This window comes from Aureobasidium namibiae (assembly GCF_000721765.1).
Source record: "Aureobasidium namibiae CBS 147.97 unplaced genomic scaffold scaffold_6, whole genome shotgun sequence".
NCBI classification, from domain to species: domain Eukaryota; kingdom Fungi; phylum Ascomycota; class Dothideomycetes; order Dothideales; family Saccotheciaceae; genus Aureobasidium; species Aureobasidium namibiae.
The window spans coordinates 451,636-464,127 of record NW_013581203.1 but is presented as its reverse complement, the minus strand read 5'-3'; the positions used below and the strand labels follow the sequence as shown (position 1 = coordinate 464,127).

Below are 12,492 nucleotides of genomic sequence, written 5' to 3'. Positions count from 1 at the left end.
AGTGACATGCCTATAATTCAGTCGCTATCATCGTGATTCTGTATTCATACAACACATCTGCTATACCCCTGGATAACGGCACCTCCAAAGCACGCAACACCTAGTCGTTCTTCGCTAGAAAGCCAAGAAGGAAAACAAGGACAGGCATGGAAAAGAATGACCAAGACGCAAGAGAAGGAAGGGGTTAAAAAGACAAGAGCAAAACTCGTGACTATGATTTGTGACAGCATACATCGTACACATGAAGGTCGTCCCAGGTACAAGAGGCGAGAGAAGAAGAATGGAGGAAGCCAGCAGGAGACAAAAGCGGTAACGCTTGCTTGAACAAAGAAAAAGAAGCCTTCACCAGCGTTTCCACCTCTTCTAATAGAGAAAAAAAAAACAGCGTTGGTATCCAAGCAAAAACAAAGTGCTGCATGAGATTTTGTGGCTTTGGTTTGTGAAAAACCAGAAGAAAGAAATATGCAACCTCCCATGTCCGTGTGGAAAACAAGACGCCTCCAAACGCCGCTGCGATGACATGCTCAAGACTCCCCAGAGTCATATCGAAACGTACTCGTAAACACGACAAACAATTAAAAGAAAAACAGAGCTTGAAGAGGGCGCTCAGTTGCGTGGGAAATCGTGTGGCTCGCCGTTGACATCAGGGTCATCCTTCTCGCCCAGCTGTTCTGGAGGCGCTTCAATCCCTGCATCGCGGTCTTGCACGCCTGCGATTCTGTGCTGCTCCTGGGTCTGTCTGCTGTCGTCTTCATCGTCGCCCTTCTCTTGTGGATCATCACTAGCTGCCTGTACTTGTACAGCTTCGCTGGGTCCAGACATTGCGATTTTGTCTTCGTCTGGTTTGGTGTCGGCTTCCCAGACATTGTTTTGTGATGCTTCGAACCAACCGCCTCTTTCCCAACCGCCTTTGGCATAAACGTTCTTGCGACGAACTTTCTTGTCGACTATTCCGGTCATGATCTCTTGCAGTCGAGGGAAAGAGATAGGTTTGAGTATCCAACCATCGAAGCCAGCGTCCACATACATGTCAAGCTCTCTTTCCAACAGCGAAGCGGATACTGCAATGATCGGGATTCGGCCGTTAAGAGATGCACGGGTCGAGAGTAGATGTGAGGGATGTGACTTCTCAAACGAACGGATGATCTTGGCGGCTGTAAGTCCATCGACAATAGGCATCTAAGACAAGTTAGCAAAACAAGGATTTCGTGGTGTAAGGCTCAAACACGAACCTGCATATCCATCAAGACGACATCAAAGTAACCGCTCTTGTCTCCATGCATGCTAGAACATTCTTCACCGTTGGAGGTGAGGTAGATATCGTGGCCCATCTTCTCGAGTCTTTTCTTGATGATCCTACTGTTTACCGGATCATCCTCGGCGACCAAAACACGCATGTGGTCTGCCGTGGGTGCTTCATCTGTCGACTCCGGCGGCTCTTCCTGATGTTCACCAAGAACACGCGATGACTCCTGTGGCTGGTCTTGAGCTGCAGCAGGAACATCATCAGTCTCTTCTGGCACGCGCACGGCATGAACAGGCCTGCCCTGGTCCATGATACTGGCTTGGCCCGGGGGATCTTTGATGACTTCAGTGGTTAGTTCCTGTAGGTTTGCTTCATTGCTGAATGCTCGTGGTCGTCTTGCTTGGAAGCTGCCAGAAAGTGCTGACGTGCTATGTCGTGAACCCAGTTTGGGCCTTTGTAGGTTGTTGCTGTCCTTCCCGCGAGACGGAGCGCCTCGCTTGTTGTCGATAGGTGACGAGATTGCATCAATAAGTCTGTCAGCCTCGCTACGGCTCGAGTCTTCACTCGCATGACTGCGTCCAGATTTCATACTGGGCAGACTGCGCCTGCTGCCGATACTCTCGTTGCTTGTGGTGCGAGACAGAGGGTGCTCGGTAGAGTTACGCCTAGCACTGCCACGCTCGACAAGGGTTATCTCGCCCTCGTTACCAGCGCTGATGAGTGTGGACCGTTGAGATCCTTCCGATACAGAACCTGTAAGTGATTTCTGTCCACTGGGAGGTATGTCGAACGGTAGTTGTATGGTGAAGCGTGAACCCTTGCCCTCGATGGATTTGAGTCGTAGTTGGCCATTCATGTTTCGCACGATACGCGCAACTACAGCTAGACCGAGACCGATGGTACGCTTCGCGTCTGGTCCTCCTTCAACTTGTTTAAGGTTGGGAGCTGGTTTGTCGTCCAACACGTCGTGCACTTCACTCTGTACTTGTTCCAACTCTCTAAACAGAGTGTCCAGCTTCTTAGCATTCAAACCGCAGCCAGTATCAGCAACCGTGATCTCAACCTCAACGTGGTTCTCTTCTCTTGACATGACATAAATCTCAGTGCTGATTCCACCGGCCTTAGTGTTTTGAACAGCATTGGCAATGACGTTTGAGATAGCTTGGCGGATCTTCCTCTGATCACCGATGACCGTGGCAGGAAGGCCAGGATGCTCGACAACATCGTAGCTGAGCTTCTTCCGGCGCGCATCACCAGCAAATTGCTCTGTGGCATCCCTCAAAGTGGCCGACAAGCTGAATGGCTCTGTTTTGTTGAGACTGCCACCTTCCTCGGTCTTGGTGAGGTCCAGTAAATCGTTGATAACATAAATTAGTGACTTTGATGCAGAGTGTGATTTGGCCAAGCTCTCACGCGTGTCCTCGTCAAGATTGCCCTCCATGGCTATTTCCAGATAGTTGATGATGGCATTGAGTGGTGTTCGCACCTCGTGTGCAGAATTGGCCAGAAGCAAGCGCGTCAATTGACTGTTCTTGAGTGCATCCTCTTTTTGTCGCCAAACTTCAATGAACTTTCCATAGACTAGACAGAGAACGGCAGCTGTCTCTATCTCTTCTTCGGTCCAGTCGCGACACTTTCCTACCACCGTCTCACTCCAAGTCTTGAAACTCTTCCTCGGCTCGAGATATCCCTCAGTGCCTTCTTTGACAAACTTCTCGTAAGGATTACCAGCCCACTTCACCTCTCGTAGTTGACCTTTGCGAAAGAAGGTTATGAAGTCTTCGCCACCAGATGAGAGAGGAACGACAAGCAGACCAGCAATGTGATGGAAGCCAGGGGGGTAACGAAGATCGGGGAACTCCTCCTTCAAGTCTTGAGTGGCAGTGACGCAAGTGAGTTTGCGCATCCTCAGATACTCCAGCATGGCCAAAGCTTCTTGTGTCTGCTCAACGTGACCGAGTACCTTGGTCTCGTCTTTAATAGAAAGCATGCCGAAATCAGCATCGAACAATTTCAAAAGATCTTCTGATGAAGCAATAATATATCCAGATGGGTTCTTCGAGGTCGGAACAGTGTTGATGAGCTTACGAGCATGTAATCGAGAAGCATATGAAAGACGTTCTATGTTTCGAGAAGCTGTTTCACCGACAAGTCTGCACATCTTTCTGATGGGGAAAGAAACACGAGTTCCCTTTGATCCATAGGCGTGGCAAGATATCAAGCCCCACAGTTCGTTGAAAGCGTTGATAGAAATGGACATGGACGAACGCACAGCCATGTTGGCGAGATATTTGATGTGAATAGGAGACATGGCGCGGAGGTATGAGTATGTGAGGTCCAGTGGTTTCTCGAGATCTTCGACCGTACGGCAGACCAGACGAGCAGTTTCGAGATCGCGGTCGTACAACATACGGACTTTGTTGACCTTGTAGAGATCTCGTGCCTGCTTGGGGATGTCAGAGGCGGGGAAATTGAGACCTTTGTAAAGATCCTTGGTGGCTCTAGGGTCAACCAACTCGGTCACAACGCGACCGTTCCATTGTGCATCGAATTGGTAGACCATGACGCGATGGAAGCCAGTAAGCTCTTTGACAACACCAACAAGGATCTTGAGAAATTTGTCCAGGTTGGGAGCAGCGGCAAGCTGTTCCTGAACTTGCGACATGACATTGAAAACTTCCATAGCGGCGGCCTCTCCCTTGCGTTTCCTGGCACTACGTAGTACTCGTAAAGGCTTGCTCGCGATCTCTGTGCTCTCGGCATATTCGTCGGCGGTCGGATCGGAGGCGAGGGTATCCTCGGGCAAGTCAGGTGTTCCTTCGTTGTTTGGAATCAGAGGATAGACCGGGTCGTCTTCGAGTTCGAACTCGCAGATGATAACACCAGGATTCTTGTCGGTGATATGCATGGCGCACCATAATTTCTGCAACTTTCGTTGCGGTGTTCGTATTGACATGGTAAAGACCTCGGGGCCATTCGAGCTCACATCAGCCTCTTCGTCTCTGATGAAATCAACGTGATCCAGGAGATTGTCAGTCTGATCCTCGGAGAGAATGTCGGTGAAGCTATCGAGAGCAAACAATTGCTTTGGTGTGTAGCCAATAAGTCTCTTAGAGTTTTCGCTGACCACTCTCACAATCAGCTTGCCCTCGGTCTCTTCCTCAAGGGCTACCAACAGCCCAAAGCCCTGCACAGCGCCCGGGATGTGAATGGGTTCGTCTTCGCAGCGCTGGAGAGTGTCGCCGTCCCTGCCTGTGATGATAGCGTGGCCGCCTTCGGACACGACATGCTTGAAACGAGCGGTGATTAGACCCGAACCTGTCTCTGGGTCATCCGCACCCTTGGTTGATGGTGCGCGATCCGCTGACCGTGGGCGGGTGCTTCGAGAGTCGGTGGAGAGATTGTCGCTATTGTCGTGCCTGCTAGACGCGAGCTCGTTGAACAACTGTGCCGAATGTCGGTTGTTCGCACTGGCCGAAGGCTTCCGGGCTTGGGCGTTGTTTGGGCGACTTTCGGCAGAGCCACCAGTCCTGTTGGAAGTGGCATTGTAGCCCTTGTTCTCCGAGTCGCTAGTAACGGAAAACCTCCTCGCCTCTTGAGGTGTCTGGGTGAAATAGCCGTTATTACTATGATCAGAGCGATGCGACGGGGTAGCGTTGGGGTCGACAGAAATGACAGAGCGGATGGGAAAGACGCGGTCGGCGACGTCGGGGCTCAGCGGATCTATTGGAGAGCGACAATTTGGAGCGTTTTCGGAACCGGGCCATAGATACGAGTTGACACGAGGCTGCTCTGAGGAGGACCGGTCCTCTGGTTGGTGTTCTGTCGACGAGTCGGAGTGTAACGAAGGACTCGAGTTGTCCTGTCGACGGCGTTGATCATCTTCCGACCACATGGTGGCGGGCGTCGGCCTCGTCTTATGGCTCAGGCAAGGAACGTACAAGACGACCAAGCACGGTAGAGAGGTTGTCGCAGTAAGAGTGTAGGATTACGAGGTAGTCGATGTGAATGAATGAATGGATGTCGTCGGAGGAGCGTTGTCGAGAAGAAGGGGCCAGGCCTTGAGTCGAGAATGAGCAGGCGTAGGGGCGCGACGCCACGTTCGGCCGAGAAGCAAGTGCGGGCTTTGGGCGCTGACGACAATGAAAAGCCCTGCTACCGGGTTGGCTACAAGAAGGCGATATGAACAGGTCGACGGCGTAGATGCAGCGCTCGAGAGAGATTCCTGCGACCTTGAGTACGAGTGGCGATGGCGGTTCGGAAGCAGAGCAAGCGCGAGCCTGATCTTGGAGTCGCGAGCACCCAAAGTTTCCCTCAAGGACGTTTCTTGGCCAACAAATGCAGAAGTTGCCCCAAATCTTGAGCCTGTGGCAGCCTGACTCTGTCCTAAGCACGAGACGAATGCAGCTTATGGCTACAGGTATACAAGATGAGCGCCGCAGGATACCAATCTGCCAGGAAGGAAGATTCTGGTTGAGCACAGGGCAAAGCAGCCATCGGTGATCATATTGCTGCGCAGAATGTATCACTTATTGATCAACGCCCTTTGCGGAGCTGATCAGCGTCCTATCCGCACTCTGCCAACCAAGCCTCCCATCAACAGCAATCTTTTTTTCCTTCCAAGGAAGCACTACGGGCGACGTATCTGCGCAGCTATATCAACATTCAAGACCCGAATACATTGCAGCAGGCCTTCGTGTGTCCGTTGGGTAAGATAGCGTGCTTTGAGAAACATGACCCTCCTGCGAGCCGCCGCGGGCCGGCTCTAGCACTCATCGACTTTTGTCGCGAGTAATGCTACGAATGGAACAATGCACCTACTGTTTACGGCTGGCCATCCTGGGGCTTGACATTACATGTTGCTCTGGAAGCTGTTCCACGTAAATGAATCCACTCATAAATGCCAAGCCTGGTACCATTATCTCGGTGACTCGTCATGCGACACGCCGACTGTGATGGCTAACGCCGAGCAGCTTGCTTTAGATCCGACCGCTGTGAGCCGCTCTTGACAGATGCAACCTGCTGCAACTCACCTCTGATCAGACAAAGAACCTACTTCGTTACGCTTCGCGAGCCTCTTTGACAAAAACCCGATCTTCCATTCTCACGCGCCCGTGACTCCATAGCGCCGTTCCGCATCGCCCCATCACCCCGCATCGATACCAGTCATCCATCACCTGAGCAGCGACGACGACTTGACCAACTTTGCAAACCTATAGACACACCTCTCTACCCAGCAAAACCTACACGACTCGAGTCAAGATGAGCAGTCCCAAACGAAGAATCGAGACGGATGTAGGTTCAAGACAAGCAGAACAAGAGTCGGAAGATACCATGGGCTGACATACTCTTCTTGCTCCTACCTACAGGTAATGAAGTAAGTTGCAGTCGCACGGAACGCAGTAATGGTCTTGTATACTGATTATTGGCAGGATGTATGTATAGACGTCGCCTTGTGCTATCACGTGCATTTCTGACGACTGGGCTAGGATGATGAGCGACTACGAAGTCACTCTGGTCAACGATAACAGTATGATTTTACCCAGTCTCAAACCACACATATGCGTAGCTAACTCGTGTCGCAGTGTTCGTATCCAGTCGTCTCCTCCCCATCGTCACCGCAAACAAAGATCATTGACGTAGCGCACAGGCAAGAGTTCTTTGTCCGTTTCAAGGGCCCGGAAGAGAGTAAGATACGCTGTTGACATGATGAGGATCTCGTACTGAGACAACCCGCAGCACCCTTCCAAGGCGGCCTCTGGAAGATTCATGTCGAGCTACCTGACCAATACCCCTACAAGAGTCCTAGCATTGGATTTGTGAACCGCATCTTCCATCCCAACATCGACGAGCTGTGAGCTTCATATTGAAAGCATCGAACAGACCTTTGTGCCTAACTTTGCTCCAGATCCGGCAGCGTCTGCCTCGACGTCATCAACCAAACGTGGTCACCAATGTACGAGATGGTCAATATCTTCGAGGTGTTTCTTCCTCAACTCTTGCGCTATCCTAACCCGACGGATCCTCTCAACGGCGAAGCTGCAGCTTTGATGATGAGGGAGCCAAAGACCTACGAAGCCAAGGTCAAGGGTAAGGCACGGTCGAGGTATTCGATATGAGTGACACGACTAATCTCTGTCAGAATATGTTTCCAAGTACGCATCGAGAGAGGCGGCAGAAGATGCAGGCGAAGACTCGGACGACGATGATGAGATGAGCAGCGTAGGCAGTTTCGACTCAGACGACGAACCCGCTGGCAACATGGACGAGATCTGATCCGTGAGACGACATTCAAGGTTCGAGGGATTATGGAGTCATTCTGTCGGCAGTCTTTTCGTGGCCCAGAATCATGGCATTGCAAGGTAGTCAGGCGGCGCGACATGAAGGGATTGGTTTGGAGGCGTTCGGGGGAATCACGGCAGGCGTTTTCATCTGCTTTTGCTATTCTTTCACAAGGCCCGATAGTCAGAGATGCGACAGTCGAATGTATACACACGACAAATTATGAAGGACCTTCTCAAAGGGCTTTGTGCTGAAACCAAGCAAGCTTCCAGACCGTGTGGGTGTGTAGTGAGGTGTGTGCTCATGGGACAGATGGGGCTAGACGGACAACGGTTTAGCGGATCAAGATGGCTCTACTCCAGGTGCGGCCCCACTGTGGGAAGATCTGATGTCAGGGAACCCAAAGGAGATTCAACAAGAGTCAAGCAGATGGGCGTGCGCAAGGCAGAGGAGATCTGATTGTGTTGATCAGCTCAAGCTACGGAGTGGATAGCAGGTCAGGGTAACGAAAGATTCGGGATGAGTTTCGTCGGTTTCCACAGGGCGGACTCGTAGATAGGAGAGCGTTGTCAAATAGGGTTACCGTATGATTACGGGTCAGATAGTGTCTTCCAAAGTGGGACATGTGAGCGGTGAGGACAAGCAGCAGAAGATGCAGGAGGATGTCATAAGGTTGTGCAAAAAACGTGCCTTCCGCGTGGCTGGCTCTTGCCTTGTTCTGAGACGACGATGCAATGCAGGGTTATGACGATCAACCGAGCATGGAGAAAGCACTTGGCAGATTGGCCGGCATGGGCAGTAGAGCGAAACACATGGCATGGCAAGGGATGCAAAAGTCGAGTGCGGGCAGTGTCTATGTATGTTATCAGAGATTCGAGGGCTTTTTGGAGAATTGTTTCTGCTGGCCAAAGAAAATAGATGGCAGCGTCGCTCCTGAGTCAGTGGGGAGTGTTAAGTTTTGGCGGAAGGTGCTCTAGCGCGTACCAACGGGCAGGGCTCGCCAAGGGATGCAGCATTGGACATGGCGATTTGGAGAGTCTTCAGCTTCTCTCGACACGCTCGTTGCAGCATTTGTGAGAAGACTGGAAGACGACACGCCCTGTACACGACACGAGTTATGACCTGAAGCCTGCACCATCTTCCACGACAATATCGATAATCCCTTGACGCCGCCGCTTCGCTTTCCGCTTCGCTTTCCGCTTCCCTCGACGTCCAAAGCAGCCAGGCTGCTCCCACAATGGGCAACTCCAGCGGCAAGCCCGTCGTCTTTACCGACGAAGGTAAGCCCTCGACCAACTTCAGATGGATCGAACTCGACATTGACCCGTGGTAGTGAGCCTCGATCACTTTCGACTGCTCCGCGTCGTCGGCAAGGGCGCCTTTGGCAAGGTCCGCATCGTAGAGCGAAAGGACACTGGCTTGACATTTGCTCTCAAGTACATCCGCAAAGATGAGGGTGAGACGAACCCTTCCGGACAGCCACGGCCTGGACTGACACACGAGCAGTGGTACGCAGCGAGAGCGTGCGCAACATGATTCGAGAACGACGGATGCTGGAACATCTCAACCACCCCTTCCTGTGCAATCTGCGATATAGTTTCCAGGACGTCGAATACCTGTACATCGTCGTCGATCTCATGACGGGCGGTGATCTGCGCTTCCACATCTCGCGCAAGTCCTTCACCGAAGAAGCCGTTCGCTTCTGGATATCACAACTGGGTTGCGCGCTTCGCTACATTCACAAACAAAACATTGTCCACCGCGATGTCAAGCCCGACAACGTGCTGCTCGACTCTGACGGTCACGTTCATCTGGCTGACTTTGTACGCTCTCTCTTTCTTCGATTGTTGCCATGTCGGCCTAGCTAATTGTCTGCTAGAATGTTGCGACAGACCTCACACCTGGAAAGCCCCTGACCAGTCGATCAGGCACATTAGCTTATCTCGCACCCGAAGTATACCGCGGCAAGGGCTATGGAGCCGAATGCGACTGGTGGTCGTTGGGTGTGCTTTTCTATGAGTGCATCTACAGCAAGGTATGACGTCCTCGTGGCCCCCTGATCGGCCAAAGCTAAATCCTCGTGATAGCGACCTTTTGAAGGACATCACCACGATCAACTCATCCAGGCCATCGTCAAGGGCGAGCCGAACTTCCCCGTGACCAACCCTCCCGTATCGATGGTGTGTATGCATGCGATAAGCTCGCTGCTGGAGAAAGACAAGGCACAGAGAATTGGAGCGAGCAGTTGGAACAGTTTCACCGACAACCCCTTCTTCCGCGAGATCGATTTTGACGCCCTTGAGCGCAAGGAGATTGAACCCATCTTCAAGCCTTCGAGCGAAAAGACAAACTTCGACGCCACATACGACCTGGAGGAATTACTACTCGAGGAAGCTCCCTTGGAAGCGCGTACAAGGAAACAGAAGCCACGCCCTGAGCTACGAGCCGATGCTACCGAGGCCGAAATCCGTGCTGACGAGCTGCACCGCATGATTGAAACCATGTTCGAGCCATTCAACTATCTAACCGTACCCGAAACCAGGTGCGACTCATCGTCAACCGACCAATATGATCCAACCAGACTGATGCATCCCAGGAATCCTGCCATTGAAGGCGCCTCTCCCACCGTCACAAAGTCCGACAGCAACGACAGCCCCACACCGCAAGACCTGCAGAAGGTCCGCTCAATACCCACCCCTCATGCCTCTACACCCAACAACGTATCCCGTACCCGTTCATCGACACAATCGCCCAATGGTTCTCCTCCATTGCATACTCATCAAGTCCAGAACACCGTACCCGCACAGTCCGAATACTTCGCTCAGCAACAACAAAGGCTTCCTCGTTCTGAGCGCTACGATGGCCCTCCTCCACCCGCCCCTCCTACTTCCCACCCGCAACGAGCCATTAACAAGGCACATCGTCCTCGTGGCAGCACTCGAAGCACCTCTATGAGTGGTGGCGTTCAGGTCGTGCTGAACGAAACCGGTAGCTGGAGTGAAATGGCCAACCAGAGTCAAGGCCTTGTTCAACCTCAAGAGGACCGCAAGCCAGCCGGTATGCTCGGTTTCCTCAGTCGCAAAAAGGGCCGAGACCGAAGTCCCAAGGCCAAGGAGCGCGAACGTGGTGTCCTAGGCAAGGAGGGTGCCAGAGTCGTTGTCGGAAGCTGAGCCCTTGGATCTCTCAACACACCTTCTCCCATCTCTCTCGTATCTGCATCACGCATCACTCCTGGATACCAGTCTTTTGCAGTTTTATCCCCATTTAATCGTTGCGGTCTCATTGTTTCCATCCGCTGGCTGTCATGCTATATTTTCTGTTTTCATTCTTCCTCCTGGAGCAGGCGGTGTGAAGCACAATGGGATGGGCGACTCGGCGAACAGCAGGCGTCTCTTGTTTATATCCTGCTCTCGTTTCTCATTGGCACAAGCCTAGATTGGTTGTCAATCATCATGTTGTAAAGAGCCAGAGGAGAAGCGAAAGCAACACACAGAAAAGGAAGGAATGGATTGCATACACGAGAACAGTTTGTACACTACATGACAATTCCTCTTTTTTTTTTTAGTCCACCTCAGAAACACATATCTTCGTATGACAGTGGCAACAGAGGCGAAAAAGTATCCGTGGAATTTCTTTTTCGTCTCTACCCTTACTTTTACCTGTTCAATTCTTCTCTGTCTTCCCATCTCTGTGTTTTTCTTTTCCCCAGAGGATTCTATGTATCAGGAGTCCGGTTTTCATATGCCTCCTTTTCTTCCTTATATTGCCTTTTGTACGAATTACCACATCCAAATCATAACGTTTATCTATATATGTTTAATCCTATATAATATATATAGCTTCCATTTACTCCTTTTATACCTTTCTTCGCACCTGCCTTTACACCTTCCTTTACACCTTCCTTTTATAACTTCCTTTTGTATCTTTCTTAATATTAGTAATATGATATGTTGCTATAAAAATGCATAATACCTTCTTAAAGTAAGGCTTTATTTACTAAAAGCCTCTCTTTTCTTTACTCTCTTTAGTCTTTATCTTATTTATATAGATCATTATGCGTTATTACAGCTTAGATATAATAATGCGGGAAGTAAGAAGAAAAGAGGAAAAGAAGAAATAAAGAGATAAAGAAACAAAGCAAGTAAAACAGTCTTTCACTTATAAACAAAGGGTACATAATATATCGCTATAGAAAATGCACAGTATCCTTAGAGAAGCAAGCTTTATCCACCAAGATGTAGAGATTTCCTTAATCCCTTTGATCTCAGCTTAGATACGAAAGTCTCTTTACATTTGTACAGTTTTGAATATCACTGCATTAGTATACAGCAAAGGGGAAAGTAGAGAGACAGTATTCTTGGTATCGTCATCTCAAGTGGTTAGGTGATGAACGGTGTAGCTATAGAGATGCATACTAGTCTCCTAAGATACGCGGTTCCTACTAAGAGTCCCTCTTTCTTTGTTCTCTTTGGTCTCTTATCTTTCATATTAATTACCAACTGTGACACAAGGAAGAAGGAAGGAAAGGGAGTTTTCCCTTATACGTAAAGGAATATCACTGTGCATTTCTGTCACTTAAAAATCACCATATAGCTCAACAGGAAGGCCCGACAAATGTAGAGAGACAGGGGGCTGTAGTATCGTGCATCTCGAAAGTGAATGGCGAGCAAGGTGTAGCTATGGAAATGCACAGTGAGCTCCTGATATGTGTCTGTTTCATTGAGAGCCCTTCTTTTCTCTGCTCTCTTCGGACAAAGATTGTTTGTTGATCACGACTGTGCATTTCTATAGCTTATTCATCACTGTATAAATGGAGAGGAGAAGTGGGTATAGAGTCATTTTTTCTTGATAGAGCTATTTATAACCATGCTGAATAAACCATGCTGTGATAATCATGCTGTGATGGAGAAAGCCATTTTGAAGCAATGCTGAGTAAAGCAAACCATTATAGACACCTTCCCGGG

At 50.3% G+C, this 12,492-nt stretch overlaps 3 protein-coding genes across 3 annotated transcripts; 2 read left to right on the top strand and 1 right to left on the bottom strand.

Annotated features, from left to right (window-relative positions):
* Nucleotides 1–606: 606 nt before the first annotated feature.
* M436DRAFT_44080 (uncharacterized protein) lies at nt 607–5,141 on the bottom strand (the record flags this gene model as incomplete). The annotated part of the gene is made up of 2 exons (XM_013573065.1): nt 607–1,179; nt 1,233–5,141. The coding sequence occupies 2 exons, from the start codon at nt 5,139–5,141 to the stop codon at nt 607–609; spliced, it is 4,482 nt and encodes a 1,493-aa protein (XP_013428519.1).
* Nucleotides 5,142–6,508: 1,367 nt separating this feature from the next.
* M436DRAFT_44469 (ubiquitin-conjugating enzyme) lies at nt 6,509–7,522 on the top strand (the record flags this gene model as incomplete). The annotated part of the gene is made up of 6 exons (XM_013573148.1): nt 6,509–6,567; nt 6,736–6,791; nt 6,890–6,934; nt 6,986–7,100; nt 7,155–7,336; nt 7,389–7,522. The coding sequence occupies 6 exons, from the start codon at nt 6,509–6,511 to the stop codon at nt 7,520–7,522; spliced, it is 591 nt and encodes a 196-aa protein (XP_013428602.1).
* Nucleotides 7,523–8,765: 1,243 nt separating this feature from the next.
* M436DRAFT_80778 (kinase-like protein) lies at nt 8,766–10,698 on the top strand (the record flags this gene model as incomplete). Its single annotated transcript, XM_013573331.1, has 6 exons — nt 8,766–8,808; nt 8,862–8,984; nt 9,035–9,351; nt 9,408–9,563; nt 9,616–10,070; nt 10,125–10,698. 6 exons carry the CDS (start codon nt 8,766–8,768, stop codon nt 10,696–10,698), a joined length of 1,668 nt encoding a protein of 555 aa, XP_013428785.1.
* Between the last annotated feature and the right edge of the window lie 1,794 nt (nt 10,699–12,492).